We start from the raw sequence: 17,383 nt of genomic DNA on the forward strand, positions 1-17,383 counted from the left end.
TCCTAAAGTGCTGTTATAATACAAATGATAAGGGAGTCCACTTCCTTACAATATAGATATAGATATACACACACCTGCTCAAAAACACTTGAGCCTGTTAAAGTGGCTGAGAGTGTGAATATGAACTGAGTGAGTTGGTGACAGTAGATGGCAGTGTGTTTCCGAAGTGTGCAGTACTGTTATTAAAGCCTCGTCTCTTCAGTGCTCTCCGGTGCCTCGGCTGATTTCTGTCTGCCTCACTACTCCACAAAAGTGAAGGGAGTTAACCCCGAAGGAGGACAAACTTCGGCCCTGGTCAGGGGACTGACGGCGAGGAATGGTTAACACTTTGTTTGATGTGCTGTGTGTAAACGTGCTGCTATCACATGAAAGATCAATCATAAAGAGTGAGAAGCAAAAGCTGAGCAGCTGTCTCTGAGTATGATCAAAGACTTATGAAACTGTTTGCTGTTTGTTTTAAAACAAAGTTGTAAGATGCCGGTGTCTTTCCAGGCCCGTAGGTGAAGGCGACTGAGCCGTTAGTAGAGTCACAACATGCCGCAGACACGTGACACATCAGCGCACACTGAGGGTTGTTCTTCACAAAATGACAGTTTACGTCACGGAGCCCTGCTCTCAGCAACGCACACGGATGCAACTGTCTGTGAACATCTGCCCCTAACCCGAACCAGCCATGTTAACCCGGGTTAAACAAATACGTGCTTAAAGGTTGAACAACATCTGGCGTCTGCGCGGACCTGACGTCACGTGGTTGGCTAACAGCCGTGCAGTAGCTCGTTCGCTCACTAGTGACGGAATCGATAACTCGGAAATATAAAGACGTAAACTCTGTTTACGGGGGTCACGTTTGTGTTTTGATCACGTGTGTGTTGCCCCTGACAACACAAAACAAGGCCCCGCCCCTGCTGAGGCCTGATGTACGTAAAGACAGCGAGGATGCAGAAACGACAGTTCCTGACAGGACAGGCTCCCCCACAGTCCTCGTGGGCTCTGAGTTATGACCCCGTGACTAGTTAACAAACGTAAACTAACCACTCAATCACGTGACGCCAGGTTCCGCACCGACGGAAGGTGGCGCTGAACATGAAGCGTCACATCTGTGTCCGTGTTTGTGATCAGCCGTGTATTTGTAATTTACATGTTTAAGCTGGGGGCGTCTGTGCCGTGTAACTAATAATTACCCGCCACAGCCAAGCCTCCTGCAGAGTGTTTTTAAACATCTCTCTGCAGCTGTGCAGTAAAATCCCTGCTCTGGGTGCACCGTGTCCACATTAGGGGCTTTAATCTAGCCGGCACTCGCGTGAAAAGAAGAACAAATGGGGGAAGGGTGATGGAGGGAGAGCGCGTACCCCCTCTCCGCCTGTATCACACCACCCTCTCTCACAGCATCAGCAGCGTCTGACGGCTGCATCCTTCAGCTGCGCGTCCGTCCTGCTATTCCTCCAGCTGACATTTAGAGGAGTGGTTTGTGTCTGCAGCCGAGCATCGGTGTTTCTTCCAGAACAATCAAACACAAAGCAGCAGCATGGATATGATGGGCAACAAGCAGCGGCGGGTGCTGAACATCAAAGCCGTGCTGAAGAGGAACTGGCTCCTGATGTCTACGATTGTATCGGTGGTGCTCGGTACGTGCAAGCTTCTGCTGACTGCCGTCCGGTTATTGTTTTCTATTTGCTCGTTACTCCAACGCTGTTGTGCATTCGCTGGTTTGGCTCAGCAGGGGGTGCATGCGTTTTCATTTGATGTCCAGACTGGAGGATGCTTCACTGTGGGGACATCCATCTGTCTGTGTCTCCGTCAAACGTGACCAGACTGAGGTGACACAGCGGCTGTGGAGGCTGTCCACGCTGAGGCAGCACTGTGCACCGTGGAATGAGCGCTTTGCTTCATATCAGCCTGCTGACCCACTTCAGATCAAATGTGCATGTGTTAGCTAATATTAAACACATTTCCTGTGTCATTAATTACACCTTAGAGCTTTAAGTGTGCACTGCGCCGTCTGAGGGTTGTGTTCAGGCAGAGGGAGCTGAGCCTTTGTTAACACAGCCACACAGCAACTAGCAGATATATGAGGCAACATGAACATCCAAATAAAATAAACAGTATAATCATCCGTCTGCAGCAGCTGGATTCCCAACCAGGAAACACAGATACTAAGATGTTATTAGGTGTCCCTTTGGACTCATAACAGCTCCTGTATGGGAGCTAAGATGTCACTCTGCTTCAAGGCTTATCTCAAGATGGACTCGAACACAGGACGGGACTTAAAGGCAGATGTGTTACAGAGAGGTTTGATCACAGGTAGGAATATAACACACGAGGTGAGACCAGGTAAGTCCAGAAGGACTGGACAGGTTTAAAAGAGTCACTTCACCAACATGCGACTGCAGCTTGTGATAGAAATGTTCATGAGAAATAAGTTTGACAGGTTTTAGGCCAACAAGTCTTTACAACAGTTTAAATGCCAGAAATCACTTTCAGGCACAACACCAGAATAGGACGTGTAGGCAGGGCCACGATACAGACCGATGACAAAGTGAAGGGCGATACTTTTGACTAAGGCCGTCTGGAAGAAGGTGGAGGTCTTTGTAAAGCCACAGGTGGAGCATCTGGGGCGCAGACAGAGCTGGCAGTATTCACACACATCTTTGAGCCCTGAAAGAGGACGAAGAATTAAACGTTAAAGCAAATTAAACGTAAAAACCGGGAAGCCCATTGTCAGGGTCGGGACAAACTACACACCCTGTTTCCCGTGTGAAGGATTTGACGCACACGATGATGAAAGTCGTTGCAATTCTGTATCCGTTTAGATGACAAAGCATCAGCTGAAATGTCCTGATTGGATGTGCTTGTCTGGCCTGTTTCATGTCACACATGTAAACCAGCACGAGTGTTTGTTCAGTGCTTGGTGCTCTTTGGAAAGTTTTCTTTCAGGTGAAGTGGAGTTTACCGTGTCTCTGGCTCTTGCAGGGATCAGTCTGGGTGTTGTGGTCAGAGAGTACGCATCCCTGTCGCATCTCTACAAGCAGTACTTTGGCTTCCCAGGAGAGATCCTGATGCGAATGCTGAAGCTGGTCATTCTTCCTCTGATCATTTCAAGCATGATAACAGGTAACAGAGGCCTGCCGGTGCAGTTCGTCCCATCCAGGTAACTCTGAGGTTAACCCTTCTGTACTACAAAGCTGGTTCCCTTCTTACTAACCTGTTAAGGAGCAGGTCATGTTCACAGATCAGAGTTCATCAGGAAGGTTTAACCAGAACCCTCAAACCGTCTGCAGATGAAGGAATAAAAGTAAAACATGTCTGAAGTGCAGCATAGAGTGTCTGCTGGGCTCTGTTATACGCAGCTTGCTGAGCCATATCTAAGAAGCTCGGAAGGAGCAGCTGTAGATCATTTCCTCAGGGATTAGTAAAGTATTCGGATACTTTCAGTCCTCTTTCAAACGCTGGCATCCTCCAGATCCAATCGGGGTAAAGCTGCTTCTGTTTCCTCGGTAACCGTCCTGCTGTAGTTGTTTTCTGACTGTCTCGGTTGTCGGTGGTTTCATCTGGATCCGGTGTTTCTGGAGCTTGTTGGTGAAGTCGGTGGAGTTTTTGATGTGAGCGTGTTCCCCACAGGGACAGCTGGATGGTGCTGCTGACAGTGGGTCTGAGTGGGGCTGCTTCTTTGTGGAAGCAGCACCCCCGGGGTACAGACGGTGTCCCGTAGGGCGGTAACTGATGACTTTGTTGTTGTGTAGTTGTCTGTGGGGTGCTGTTGTCGAGAGGAGCCTGCGTTTCCTGTATTATGAGGTCAGACTGGAGGGTGGCTGAAACCTTCAGGCTGTGATAAGATCACTGTGGGCAGCTGTTGTGGAGAAACCCAGTCCATCTTTTCATGCTGCTCATGACTGTGGTGTCTTCCTGTTCTTGTCTGTGTCTGGAAATCAACTTGAAATGATAAGTTTTCATTTGCCATGTATAGAATTTGTAAGGTTGTCTGTCCTGTCCTGTAACGGGCTGAGCCTCAAACGTAGAAGCTTCTTCTAAACTAGGAGGGTGGGAGAGTTCCTGAGTCTGAGCTCAGTCTGCATCTATAGTGAAACACCTGTCCTATCCTTTCACTAGAGGTTGGCTCTGTGCTCTCCATAACAAACTCTGCTCTGTCCTCTGACTGTGGGAACAAGTCTGCTGTGTCTTAGGTTGAAGCGCAGGTGGTGTCTACAATCTGCTGGTTGATTCATTGTGTCACAGTCCTGGGTGGGTGACCCAGTGTTTTATATCATTGATCTTTGTGTTCATCTTTGGTTTCACTGCTAGTGTCGTGCTTCTGTTTTGCATTCCTAGTTCTCAGGTTTTGGTCCTTGTGCTCGGTGTTCTCTGTGTTCTGTGTTTCCTGTTTTACTTTGAAGGTCCATGTCTTGTATTCGTTTGCTTCCTCCCTGTCTTGTCATGTTTAATTGGGTTCAGCTGTGTCTCCCTCCTCTGTTCCCTCGTGTGTGTATTGCTCTGTTCCTATAAAGGCTGATTATCATGAATCCTGTTGCATCTTCACACACTCAAAGAAGTCCTGCCATTAATTAATGCTTCAGTCTTAATTATGATCGAGCTAACTCTGTTACTCCTCACAGGCCTTTGAGGAGACTTAAACAGCCATGACTTGGCTCTCAGAGCTACAGGCCCACCTTCCTGTTATCACAGTCTTAAAGAGCAGTTGCCCTCAGCTAACTGAGTGTCATAACCGCACCGGTAGCCTCTGACAGGACGTCTGTCACTGCAGTGCTACTGCTGACTGTAATGTGGGGGTTTGACTCCTGTTTCCAAGGTAACTTCAGTAATCACTTCCTCCAAAGGCTTACCATCAATAACTGTTTTACATTGATCAGCCTGTCTGTATTAAGGGGGACGTACCTCAGACCTGTACGGTGGCAATAATCAAACAAGTACTTCAAAGCTCAGCTGGGAGACACGCCCTCTGTTTGGATAAAGGTTATAGTTGGGGCAGGATCAGGTGACGCTGGTGTAGGCTGCTGGGGACATGATGCCTTCACTGTGTTTATACACCACTCTGCATTTAATCATTGGTTATTATTCATTTTGGCTCTCTTTCACAGCATGTCTTTGTCCTGTCCCCCTCCCCTAACCCCCACCAATCACAGCAGAGGCCCCGCCCCTCCCTGAGCCTGGTTCTGCTGGAGGTTTCTTCCTGTTAAAGGGGAGTTTTTCCTTCCCACTGTCGCCAAAGTGCTGCCCATGCCTCTGTATTATTGCAGTGCCTTTACTTACAGTACAAGCACCCTGAGGTGACTGTGGCTGCGATTTGACATGTAAATAAAACTGAATTGGATTTTCCACTTGTAGTAAAAAGGTTAAGACAGTCTCCTCAGTCAGAAACCCTGCTGACTGTAGCAGAACGAGTCCTCTGACTGATCTCTCTCTGTGTTCGTCATATCACGGCTCCCTGCTGCAGTGGATAAGTAAATAGCTCCGTCTTGTCGCTCAGACGTGAAATGAATGAAGACAAAATATTTCTCAGCTCTGTTCGATTGGTTTTGCCTCTGAAACAGTGATTTCAGCTGAGCACAGCTGCTTATGACGATCACACTTTGCATCTTCAAATATCCACTGTTCATTAGTTACTGAGCTGCCTGTTGTTGTTTCTAGATTTGCCTCTTGCATTTCTCCCGAGGTTTGTCGCCTGTGTACCTTCTTTTGGACTTTGTAAGTTAATAGATGTCACTGACAGGGTTGGTGTTCGGGTACCTGCTGGTCTGGTTTTTGGACCTCGTTTATTGTTGTTATGTTGTCATTGTTTAGTGTTCTTGTGCCTCTTAGTGTCATCGCTTGTTGTTCTTGTTCTGAGTTTCATTTGCTCTGGTCCCTTTCGTGTCCTGATTGTGTGTCCTCCCCAGTATGTCCTGGTTGTGTGTCCTCCCTGTGAAGTCTTTTGTCCCCAGTTTCCTGTTTCCCAGCATGTCTGTCTGGTTTCTCCCCCTCGTTCTGTGATGGAGAGTTGGTCAGAGTTGGTTGTAATTTAGTTCTAATTGTAGAGTTTCATTTGTTTCCTCGATGTTTCTTGTCTCATGACCAGGGCGGGGGGAGGAGCCTGGGTGCAGAAAACTAGGGAACAAAACATTTCCAAACATCAGGGACAGCTCCGGGGTTCTGCCCAGGAACCTGCAGAAAGGCAACAGTTCAGGGTGGTCGGGTGGCTGTGTGGGCTCAGCAGAGACGGAGAATCTAAGGGGCCATGAAGGTGTCCAGGTGCCACGTTTGGATCCTGCTAAGAGCAGCAGATGGAGGATGCAGAACCTGAAGGCTCAGCAGGTGAGCAGCTGTGAAGATGGAGATCAGACCCTCTGACTGTCGCTCATGTGCAAGCAGTGAGAAATGACTCCGGTTCAGTCAACAAGGCAGGTTTGGACCGTCTGACTGCCTTTCTACCAACCAGAGCTGCACTCACCCAGCTGCTGCTGCTGTAGTGAGGCCTGACCGCTGGGCAGCTGCTGTGATGGAGAAGTGTTTGCTCTGCTGACCTGAAACACATATCAAACCAAATAACTGAAAGGAAACAGATTCCAAACGGTATGAGATGACAGAGAAGTGTGGGGAGGCCAAGACTATGAGCAAGATGACGGGAACATGGGAAACACCAGGGAGCACACCTGAAAGCAGTCACAGAAGACGAGGTTTTGGGCGAATGTTTGGAAGGATAAAACATGTAAAATAACAAATTGTACGTGATCGAATGTTTACAACTACAGAAGGTGTTGAGATGAAATGACTCCCAACAATCCAAAATGGATCAAATCTAAAAACAGTTTGCCGACAGAATAAAATCTACGAAACTCTATTGCTCTGTGGAATTTAATGCACCTGTCAGACCAGTCAGGTCCTCTGAAACATTTTTCTATGTTATCTTAACAATCACTGTTTAAATAACTCAAATGTGTAAAGACAAAAAGAAGTGTTGGAGGTAGTTGGTAAGAGATGGCAGGATGAGCCCAACCTCAGCAGCAGGACCGCTCTCAGCACCGACCAAGTGTGTTTGAACTGTGTCTTCACATACAGGGTCAGTCCTACAGAAAGAACGTGGGTTCCCAGCTTCATCAGCTGTGGCCAGTTTTTACTGGAGGAACTGAAAAAGATCTGTTGTCCAATCATGGAACAGCAGAAAGCTGATGTAGAGAACACCTGGGTGAAAATCAGATGTCAGCATGTTTATGGCTGTGTAGGCTCAGGGTGCACTGCAATTCACTGATCACATTAACCCTTGTATGGTGTTCGGGTCTGTGAGACCCGTTTTCAGTTTTTCTCAAAAGAAAAATGAAACAATTAATTATTTTTTCAACCTGAAATTCATTGGCTTTGGCTTATTTTCTGTGAAGAACATAAATCCGGACTAATTTTCAGTGACCTCATACTGTACCTCCCCCCACGCATTTACATTACATACAAGGTGTTCGGGTCCACTGGACCCAGGTCTAATAAAAGTGTTGAAAGTGCAGGTCCTGTGTTCCCACACTCTGTCTTCCTCCTTTCTGGTGCTGCTGATAGTGTTTTCTTCCCCTCCTGCTCCCGCACAAAGTTGCAACATTGTTGAAAATTCAACTATCAACACCGTCTGCTCTTACATTCCCACACATTTTACCCTCTTTCTTGAGGGATCCAAATTTTATTTTCTCATACCCTGTCCCTCCTGCAAATTAGGGGCATAATACTATAAAAAGGAATTTGCCAGTGTGGTTCTTTATCACAACTGATCAAGATGGCAAAAGATTATCTGCTGCGAGGGCCATCCAATTGATTTTGGAAGAGAGAGGAGCTTTGGATGATGATGTTGACAAAGAGGTTTCAGAATATTTCACATTTCTGAAAATTCAGAGTCTGACAGTGACTTTGAAGAAGAGGATGAGGTTGAGCACCGTTTAGTAACAAAACGAAGACGAGCACCCCATCAGCAGCCAGCTCCAGGACCAGAACAAGCCCACCAGACAGCAAGTGAAGAAATATGGATGTCAATAACTGGTGAAATTGAATGGTCTTCTTGCCCAAGAAATGAGCCACCCTGCAGAGCTGTTACTGGGATAAGCCAGGGCCAACACGGCTGACAGTTACTCATGTGCAGGACATCAAGTCTTCATTGAGCTTTTCATCCCAGATTCCATCCAGAAAATGATTCTGGTCTGGTTTACAGACCGATACCGATTGCAGCACGATCAAGCATGATACCGATTTGCAGACCGATACCGATACGTAATATCGGATCGGTCCATCTCTAGTTTGCAGTAATCTAGAATGAAGGTGTGTTTTTGGAGAGAGGTGGAAGTAGATGGACCAAATTGATCTACAGGCCTACTTTGGGGTTCTTATCCTTGCAGGAGTTTTCAGGTCCAAAGGGGAATCCACAGAATCTTGTGGGATGCAGAAACCGGCACGAACCTTTCCGTGCATCAATGTCTCTGGAAAACTTCAACAAAATTTCCAGGATTATCCGTTTTGATAACCGAGATGACAGACCAGCTCGACGGCAGAGAGGCAAGCTAGCTGCCATCAGGACAGTGTGGGATAAGTGTGTGCACCGCCTCCCCCTGTTTTACAACCCTGGGCTTAATATCACCATTGATGTGCAGCTGATGTCATTTAGTTGTGAAACATATTGCTTCACGTGTAAATGTGTTGTGTCTTTCCACTCACTTCACTTGATTATAACTGATTTATTTTTTTATAACATTTTATAAAAAAAAACGAGAAGCACATTAATTCATAAATGTGATCTAACAAAGGTAAAGGGAAAAAATTAACCATGTTTGCTGTTCATATGGCTTGTAATTGGGATGAAGTAAACATCTGTTGAGTAATTTAACATAAAATTGTTTGATAGAGTTAATTTGGAAAGCCAAAACTCTAGCGGGTCCACCAGACCCATGAACACTGGCTGAGTAACAAAAATATGAACACCACACAAGGGTTAACAAACACGTGAAGTTCATCAGGGAGGATATAAAAATAACTACTTTCTTAGACTAAAAGTTTCATCAGGGATGGGCGACATAAAAAGTCAATATTTATCAAGAGCCAACAAATTTGGATCAGTATCTAAGGTTTGACTCTCATCATCCTCCGGAGCACAAACTGGGCGTCATCAGGACGCTACCACACAGAGCGAACACCATCCCCACTGACACAGCAGCCAGGGAGGCAGAAGAACATCAGGAAGGCCCTGAGTAAATGTGGTTATCACAGCTGGACGTTTGTCACAGCTGGGACGGCTCCTAAAGAAAGCTGCAGCCGATCCAGGAGAGAAGGACAACCTCTGCCTAAGCAAAGGCCTTTGTCTTAGTCACTCACTGTGATTCATCCTGGTAAGAACCGAACCAGCTTTGTAGTACCCCCGAGTTCACCCTGCAGCTACCTGGATCAGCCTGGACCCTGATGTGTGGGCTGAGCCTGTGTTTTAAATACACTGAATGTGTTTCTTACCAACAGGTGTTGCAGCCTTAGACTCCGAGGTGTCAGGAAAGATCGGTCTGCGAGCTGTCGTTTATTACTTCTCAACAACTATCATTGCAGTTGTTCTTGGTGAGTCCCATTTGAATTAATAATTCATTTTATATGCAGCGTATAAAACGAATGGTTGATGTTTTTATATAAATATAGCTACTAAGTGGCATCTTTGTTGACAGGAATTATTCTAGTGATGACCATCAAACCGGGCGTGTCTCAGACAGCTGAGCACATCGACAGAGCTGGGACTCCTCCTAATGTCACCACAGTCGACACACTGTTGGACCTGCTCAGGTGAGTTTCTAGTGGAAATGTTTCGGGAATATCAGGATGGAAGAAAAGAGTTGCATCTTTCTTAGATGGCCTGAAACGGAAACTTTCATCATACAATATCCCAACAAACACTGTTTAGTTGGTTCGGGTAGCGTCGTACTAGCATCCTTTATTGGTGTCAGGTTACATCTCAGGTAAACATGTAGGACGAGTCACTGCAGCGCTACGCTGCCCTGTCTTTGACATGCTTGGTAAGTTATGACTAATTCTGACATTACTGTTACTGATGTGGCTCAACTATGACAGAGTCGTGCAAGAAGAAAAGCATGGACTTAAAAAAGATCTTTAATGCACACTATGAGAGTTTATATTTGAGGCATGGTCTTTGTTTGATAGCTGCATTCATGAAAAGTATGTTTTGCTAGATATTTAACTTCAGAGTTGCCACAGAGATGCATCCGTTCTGCTGCTCACCTGCAGCTTTGTGCTTTCCACTGACAGAAACATGTTTCCTGAAAATCTGGTGCAGGCTTGTTTTCAGCAGGTAAGACGACCACACATCCTGTTATTCTGGCCTACCTTCGATTCTGGTGCTTGTCATCGTGTGATTCTGACACTGTGTCCAATTCCACTCTAGTACAAAACAAAACGCAAAGAACTGGAGCCTGAAAAGCTTCCAGTGAACAGCAGCACCGTGCCCCCTCTCACGACCACGATCATGACTGTGATGGAGGTAGGTGTGCTCGTTCCACTGTGGTGACATTAGTCTCATGTGTCGGCAGCTGGCAGCCAGTGTCTCGTTTAATGGATTGGCTCAATAACGAGTTATAAGCAGGCTGAGCTCAGGCAGCTGTGGTGCTGACATGACATTTGCAGAGCTCATGAGTGGATCTGTGTGTCTGTGGAAGCAGCTTTCATGAATGGTCTTTCCCTTCTCTCGGCAGAACATCACAAAGGACTACAAGATCGTCGGCACGTACTCCGATGGGATCAATGTGTTGGGGCTCATCGTGTTCTGTGTTGCGTTCGGCCTCGTCATTGGGAAGATGGGAGAAAAGGGTCGGATCCTGCTGGACTTTTTTGATGCCTTAAATGAAGCAACAATGAAACTGGTCCAGATAATTATGTGGTATGTAAACTACACCAGTTTGTAAACCGGTGTGTAAACTACACCCTAAAACTACACGGTGAAACGGTGAAACCACCGTTCCTGATCACTTTTGCGGTTCAGGTTCACAGAGGAAGCTTTCTTTGGATAAGCAGTTAAGAAAACTGATGATCGGGTGGTGTAAATGTTCCTGTATAATTTTATTACTTCATCCGACCCAGTTAGTCGAGGCTGTCCAAGGATTTCATTCCTGTACCTGATGGCAGTCGGGGGGCCGTCGCTCAGCCATCATTAACCCACCAAACCAGCCATGCTGAACGATTACAGGCAGCACGCCAATGTCCACGGCCGCTCCACACCCACACACATCTGTCACATCTGTCACATCTGTCACATCTGTCCCACGTGCTCGAGGTAAACTTGCTCTCATCTGTGGAAGCCAAAACTTGATGGACCTGCCAGTTCTGGTGCTCTATGGCAAATTACAGTCACAGGGCCTACTATAGGCCACTCTCATGAAGTTTGTTTCTGATTGGTCAGAGACGTTCACATCAGCGGCCGAACAGAGTTCACTCTTTAGGGCTCTGTCAGTGCTCCTCCTGGTCCTGCTTGCACAAAGGAGCAGATGCCAGTCCCGCTGATGTCTGAAGGACCGTCTGCAGCGACTGTGTCCTGAATCTCCTGCATGCTCACTGTGCTGGGAGACGCAGTAAACCTTCTGGTAATGGCAGTGATAGTTGGACCTTGTCCTCATAGTGACACCAAACCAGTGAAAAAGGTGCAAAAACAGAGGAGACGAGGACAATGTTACAAACACCTCTGTAGTGTTGGCTTGTTTGGCCCCTCCTGTGTTGTTCATTTCATCAGGTTCGAGGCTGATCCACAGCTGATCTCCCCCCTGCCTCTCTCCCCCTCCCTCCCTCTCTCCCCCTCCCTCTCTCCCTCTCTCTGCTGTCGTTTCTTCTCTGTATCTGTCAATAAAGCTGAATAAGGCTGAACATTATGAAGCCAACCCCCTGTGCTGCTAACTGACCAGCTCAGTGTTGCAGGGGTTTGACATGATGCACTCTGACTGAAACGTGTAGCATTCGTTGTTTGTGTAAACCTGCTAGATTAACTACATTTCAGTAGGAACTCCATCTTTTTCAAATCATTAACTTCTACCTGCAGGTCACCTTTGTTATTGCCGCGTGTCTGAGGAGGATGTGTTCATCGTGGAACTGAAGCACCTTTGTCTTTTCAGCTACATGCCCGTAGGGATCCTGTTTCTTATTGCTGCAAAGATCATCGAGGTAGAAGACTGGGAGATCTTCAGGAAGATGGGTCTTTATATGGTGACGGTGCTGAGCGGGTAAGCTTTCCCATTACTCTCCATCCGGCCGTTCCACACTCCGGGCTTTATGGCTGACATTTGGACCGATTCCCCCTCCTGTGTACGATAAAAGCTGAGCTCTGTGTGAGCACTGATAAGGGCGAAGGACATTTAAAACTGCTCAACCTGCAAGAATGCAGTAATGAAAGCTTCACTCACGCCTCTAAATGTACGAGGCACAATTAACGACTGTAACATAAAACATCCCCTCAGTTAACCCACAAGGTTCATCCTGTGGCTCCAAATGCAGCAGAAGAAAACTCGTCACCGTGTGGAACCGTGAGGCTGGGACAGTGTCACGGCCAGCGGGGGCAGACTGACAGTGGGGCTGGGACAGTGTCACGGCCAGCGGGGGCAGACTGACAGTGGGGCTGGGACAGTCCTCTACCTGCCTGTTTATTTGTGTCAAAATGAGCATTTGAACTGTATTCCTTCATTCAAAGCCTTCATCAGCGTGCTGTGAGTGTGTATCAGTCACAGCATGATATCGAGTCTGTGAGAGGTGCAGTGTGCACATTGGGCAAAAATGAAATATCACAAGATTATGTTCCAGTATGAAGGAAATGCATCACTTATAAAGAGGAGTAGCACTCGGGGCTTGTAGCTGATAGAAGCATGTCTGCAGAGAATAATTACGCGTGTGAATAATGTTCACGCTGTACTCAGATCACATTACGTCAGTTATGGTTGAAGCTAAACCTGTCGGAGCAGTTTAGCACAGGTTTATGTAAAGATAACAGAGTTCATTTCAAAGCACTCTGTGACAGCCATGTGATACTAAAGACAGAACCTCGGCTCTTTTAACCAGAAACCCTTTGAGCAAAAATCATGAAAGCAGAGCGAGCGTCTGTCTCCAGAAGTCAACGAGCAGCTGGTCCCCACAGTTCAACGCTCCGGCTCCCATTCAGGAATTCTAGGAGCCACAGGTCAGCCTGACCTCCCAGAGTGTAGCGGGCTGTGGGGATAACAAGATGAGATCTCAAAGATGTGATGCTGGGAGACTCTGGGAGAACGGACACATCCTGGTCAAAGACAAATGGGAGAGTCGTAGCGTTACGTCTTCATGCTCATACAGATTCAGTTCAGCTCTCCTGTATGCTCGTTGGCTCATCTGTAGACTTGTAGTCAAGACCGAGACAACACCAAGACCAGAGGGTATCGAGACCGAGACCAAAAAGTCTTTAAACTGCAGCCAGATGCTGCTTCGTTTACGGGTCTCAGGCATATTTGTGTTTTTGCACTCGCACAGCCGTCCTCACCGCTGTTACTGTCTCACTCACTGAGAGGACAGACGCACGCTCCACTTGACTGTCGCGTCCATCACCCTCTCTGTTTTTCACACAATGATATTATCCTATATCCTCGCATGTGATTGGAGCATAGCTGAGCCACTGTGTGAGCGGAGCAGCCAAAGGAAATTGGAAGTGGCCCTGAGGCATCCAACCTACTCACCGGGGCTCTCTGACTACATCATTACATATTACAAAGCGTCTTGAAATGACAAGATGACAAAGTTGAATTAAATTGAATTATGACTGTGGAGACTTCAAAGAGCCACCTGCAGCTACTTCCCTCATCATTCAGCCCACTGAAGCATTTTGAATTCACAAAAAGACTGACTGAAGTGTATTTCTTCAGTAAAATATTTAGAATAAGCTACATGTTAAAATGTACAAATGATAGAAAGAACACGACTCGCTTAGAACAGTGTCAATAATTAAACACAGGTGAAACTAAACAACTCTGAGTCCGACAGAGTCCTGCGAGTCTTCTTCACATTTCTTCTCCTAATATTTTTGTAATTCCCTTTACGGCTCGATAACGCTGTGTGTTTTGTCCCTCAGTCTAGCTATCCACGCCACCGTCTGTCTGCCCCTCATCTTCTTCGTCATTGTGAGGAAGAATCCGTATACGTTCACTCTAGGAATGGCTCAGGCCCTGGTGACGGCGCTCATGATCTCCTCCAGGTCAGAGTCGGATCTTTCATATTTCTGTGATTGGACTAAACAGCTTCCCAAACGTTTTCAGGGCACAGGGATGTTTTATTTTAATGAATCTAAAGCTCTATAGCAGGGGTGTCAAACTCAAATACACAGTGGGCCAAAATTCAAAACTGGAACAAAGTTGCGGGCTAACATTAATATTTATTGAAAAAAAAATCTTCCTCCAGATATAAGAATGAATCTTTTCTTATGGACTCAAATAAGTTTTGCTGGAAAACTGAATATGGAACAAGCAAAGCTTAATACTAAACAATATATATATTAGCTGTATAATACCAGTAGGCCAGCTCTAATAGTAATTTGGTATGGCTTCGCGGGCCAAATGTAATTAGGCTGCGGGCCAAATTTGGCCCGCGGGCCAGAGTTTGACACCTATGCTCTATAGTGTCTGACCACAGAATACTTACTGCCTCTGCTTGTGTCTGCCAGCTCGGCAACCCTGCCTGTCACCTTTCGATGTGCTGAGGAAAACAACTGCATCGACAAGAGGATCACCCGCTTTGTGCTCCCGGTTGGCGCCACCATTAACATGGACGGCACAGCGCTGTACGAGGCGGTGGCTGCTATCTTCATCGCCCAGCTGAATGATTACGCTCTGGATGTAGGCCAGATTGTTACCATCAGGTACGACGCTGTTACTGCTGCTCGCGTAGCTTTAAAGACAACTTTATAGAGATAGTTTTAACATTAGCATTCTGAAGGAAAACTGCTGGTTAACCTGCATTTCAAAAAGGACTCGATAATATCCTGCTTTTCATGTAAATGGAGTCCTCTTCACACGCTGAGGTTAAGGATGGAGTTCCACAGGGCTCAGTGCTAGGACCGATTCTGTTTACACTATACATGCTTACAGGAGGGCTGGACCAGGTGACCCTGAATCCTCCCTTCGTTATGCTGCAGTAGGTGTAGGCCCAACCGGTCGCAGCAGATGGCCCCGCCCCTCCCTGGGCCTGCCGGAGGTTTCTTCCTGTTAAAAGGGAGTTTTTCATTCCCACTGTCGCTAAAGGGCTCAAAGGAGATCACCTGATTGCTGGGCTTTTATCTGCTGTCTTTGAATTATTGTAGGGTTTGAGGCAACAGTTTTCTGGTGTGACATCAGTTGAATTGAACTGACAGTGGACACGAGTGTCATGGATTGGTTTCACTCCAACTCCTCATAGGAGAAAAATGTACCAGATTCAAAGCTTCGTGAGACAAAAAGGAAATCCAGAAAATCCAGGCTACTGATTGTTGACCTCAACGTTTCCTACAAAGGTGAATTATGCAGCATTTTCTTCCCACTTTTTGAACTGCAGCTGTGCATCAGTTGCTTTGAAGGAGGCATCCAGTCTGCCTCTTACGTGACTGCCTTGCTCAATGTCCAAATCATGTGAAGGAGCAGTGGCTCCACTTTGAGCCTCTCCTGAAGGACCAATCAGCCGGACTCTAAGGCTGAGCCTAGAGGCCACACAGAGGAAGCTCGTTTCTGCCACTTGTCACCATAATCTTGTGCTTCTGGTCATTACTCACACTAATGGCCACAGGTGAAGGTATGATTATAGCCTGGCCAGTAAATCAGCAGCTTTGCTTTCATATTGTGCTCACCACAGCATCTATCAGTGTGGCTGTTCATCACCTGCTTCGCTCACAAACACGGACCCAGAATGCTTAGATTTCATGTTCATGTCGCTGTGTGTCCAAACCCAGCACACGAGCAAAGAAAGCCATCATTTCTTTTTATCCCTTTAACCCTGAATGGGCGTGGCTTTATATCACCTTTTGATTGGAAGATGTTTTTGTGCTTTATGAAGAATAATTGTTACATTGTGTCTTTGTGTTTCAGTATAACAGCCACAGTTGCCAGCATTGGAGCAGCAGGAGTGCCTAATGCTGGGCTTGTCACCATGGTGATAGTTTTAACAGCTGTTGGCTTACCTGCAAGTGATGTCACTCTGATCGTTGCAGTCGATTGGCTACTGTGAGCTTTTGTCTATTGTGTTTTTGTGCTGACTTTCTTCTGTCTTTGTGGAAACTGCTGTAGACTCACTGTGACTGTCGTGTTTCAGGGATCGGTTCCGCACTATGATCAACGTCCTTGGCGATGCGTACGGAGCTGGCATTGTCCAGAAACTCTCCAAGAGGGAACTAGAACGGATGGACCTGACATCAGACATGGATGTCGCCAACCCTTTTGCCCTGGAAGCCGCTTTGGATGACGAGGAGTGTGAGAAGAAGTCCTACGTGAACGGAGGCTTCACGGTTGACAAGACGGATGCGATCTCCTTCACGGAGACGTCCCAGTTTTAGCCTCCGGCTGGTTCAGTCGTGGGGAGAACGTGCACGGAGAGAAGCTATCCATCCGGACCCATCCCAGGACCGACGTTAGCAATAGCAGCCTTCATTAAGCTAACCGAAGAGCACCCTTCAAGCTGGGCATTTACAACTATGACTAGATTAAAGTGCTTCCTTCATTATCTCAGATCACGCCATGATTCAAAAAGTCTTTTTTCTCAATAGGAGTTTTTCTTTTCTCGCACAGATGAACTCAAACGAAGAGCTTTTTGCAAGTGTGTGTGTGTGTGTGAGTGTGTGTGCGTGTGTGTGTGTGTGCGTGTGTGTGTGTGTGTGAGTGTGTGTGCGTGTGCGCATCTTTTAAGGTGAGCCTGATGACTTTTGCAAAAAACACAGTATCACGTAAACACTGCTTCATGAATAAAGCTAACTGTACTCCCTGTATGGACACTAATCCTCAGAAAACTTTTCTTTGCATGGCTCTGTTGAGTGTGTATGTCCCATGATGCAGTGCTTGTATATCTATCTGTATCTTTAAACTGTGCCAAACTTGTTTTTCACCAAGCTGCATGAAGCAAAATGTTTAAGCTGGTCACAGACTGGTTTCCTGTGTGGGCCTTGCAGAGACAAAGTCAGTGGACACTGTGGAATTTGAGAACATTTTTCTAACATTTCCTGTCACGTTGCAAAATAAGAATGAATAATCATGTATGTATTCAGTCAGTGTGGGGGAACATATGGACCCCGAAATAAATAGCTACTACAACACGGACATGTCACAGTGTGTAGCTGTGTGTTTCACTGTGGTCACAAGTTCAAACGCTTTTACAGCCGTCACCATCACATACAGATGTAACAGGTTATAACAGT

The 17,383-nt window shown here is 46.5% G+C and overlaps 1 protein-coding gene across 1 annotated transcript; it reads left to right on the plus strand.

The window, feature by feature from the left end:
• The first annotated feature begins 984 nt into the window (after window positions 1-984).
• slc1a1 (solute carrier family 1 member 1) lies at window positions 985-17,277 on the plus strand. Its single transcript, XM_082525817.1, has 12 exons — window positions 985-1,625; window positions 2,971-3,111; window positions 9,469-9,561; window positions 9,666-9,780; window positions 10,261-10,303; window positions 10,397-10,492; window positions 10,704-10,888; window positions 12,111-12,218; window positions 14,084-14,206; window positions 14,672-14,866; window positions 16,065-16,199; window positions 16,288-17,277. The coding sequence occupies exons 1-12, from the start codon at window positions 1,526-1,528 to the stop codon at window positions 16,526-16,528; spliced, it is 1,575 nt and encodes a 524-aa protein (XP_082381943.1). The 5' UTR covers window positions 985-1,525; the 3' UTR covers window positions 16,529-17,277.
• Window positions 17,278-17,383: the final 106 nt, after the last annotated feature.

The sequence above is a fragment of the Aulonocara stuartgranti genome (assembly GCF_965226115.1).
Source record: "Aulonocara stuartgranti genome assembly, chromosome: 3".
In the NCBI taxonomy this organism is placed as follows: Eukaryota; Metazoa; Chordata; class Actinopteri; order Cichliformes; family Cichlidae; genus Aulonocara; species Aulonocara stuartgranti.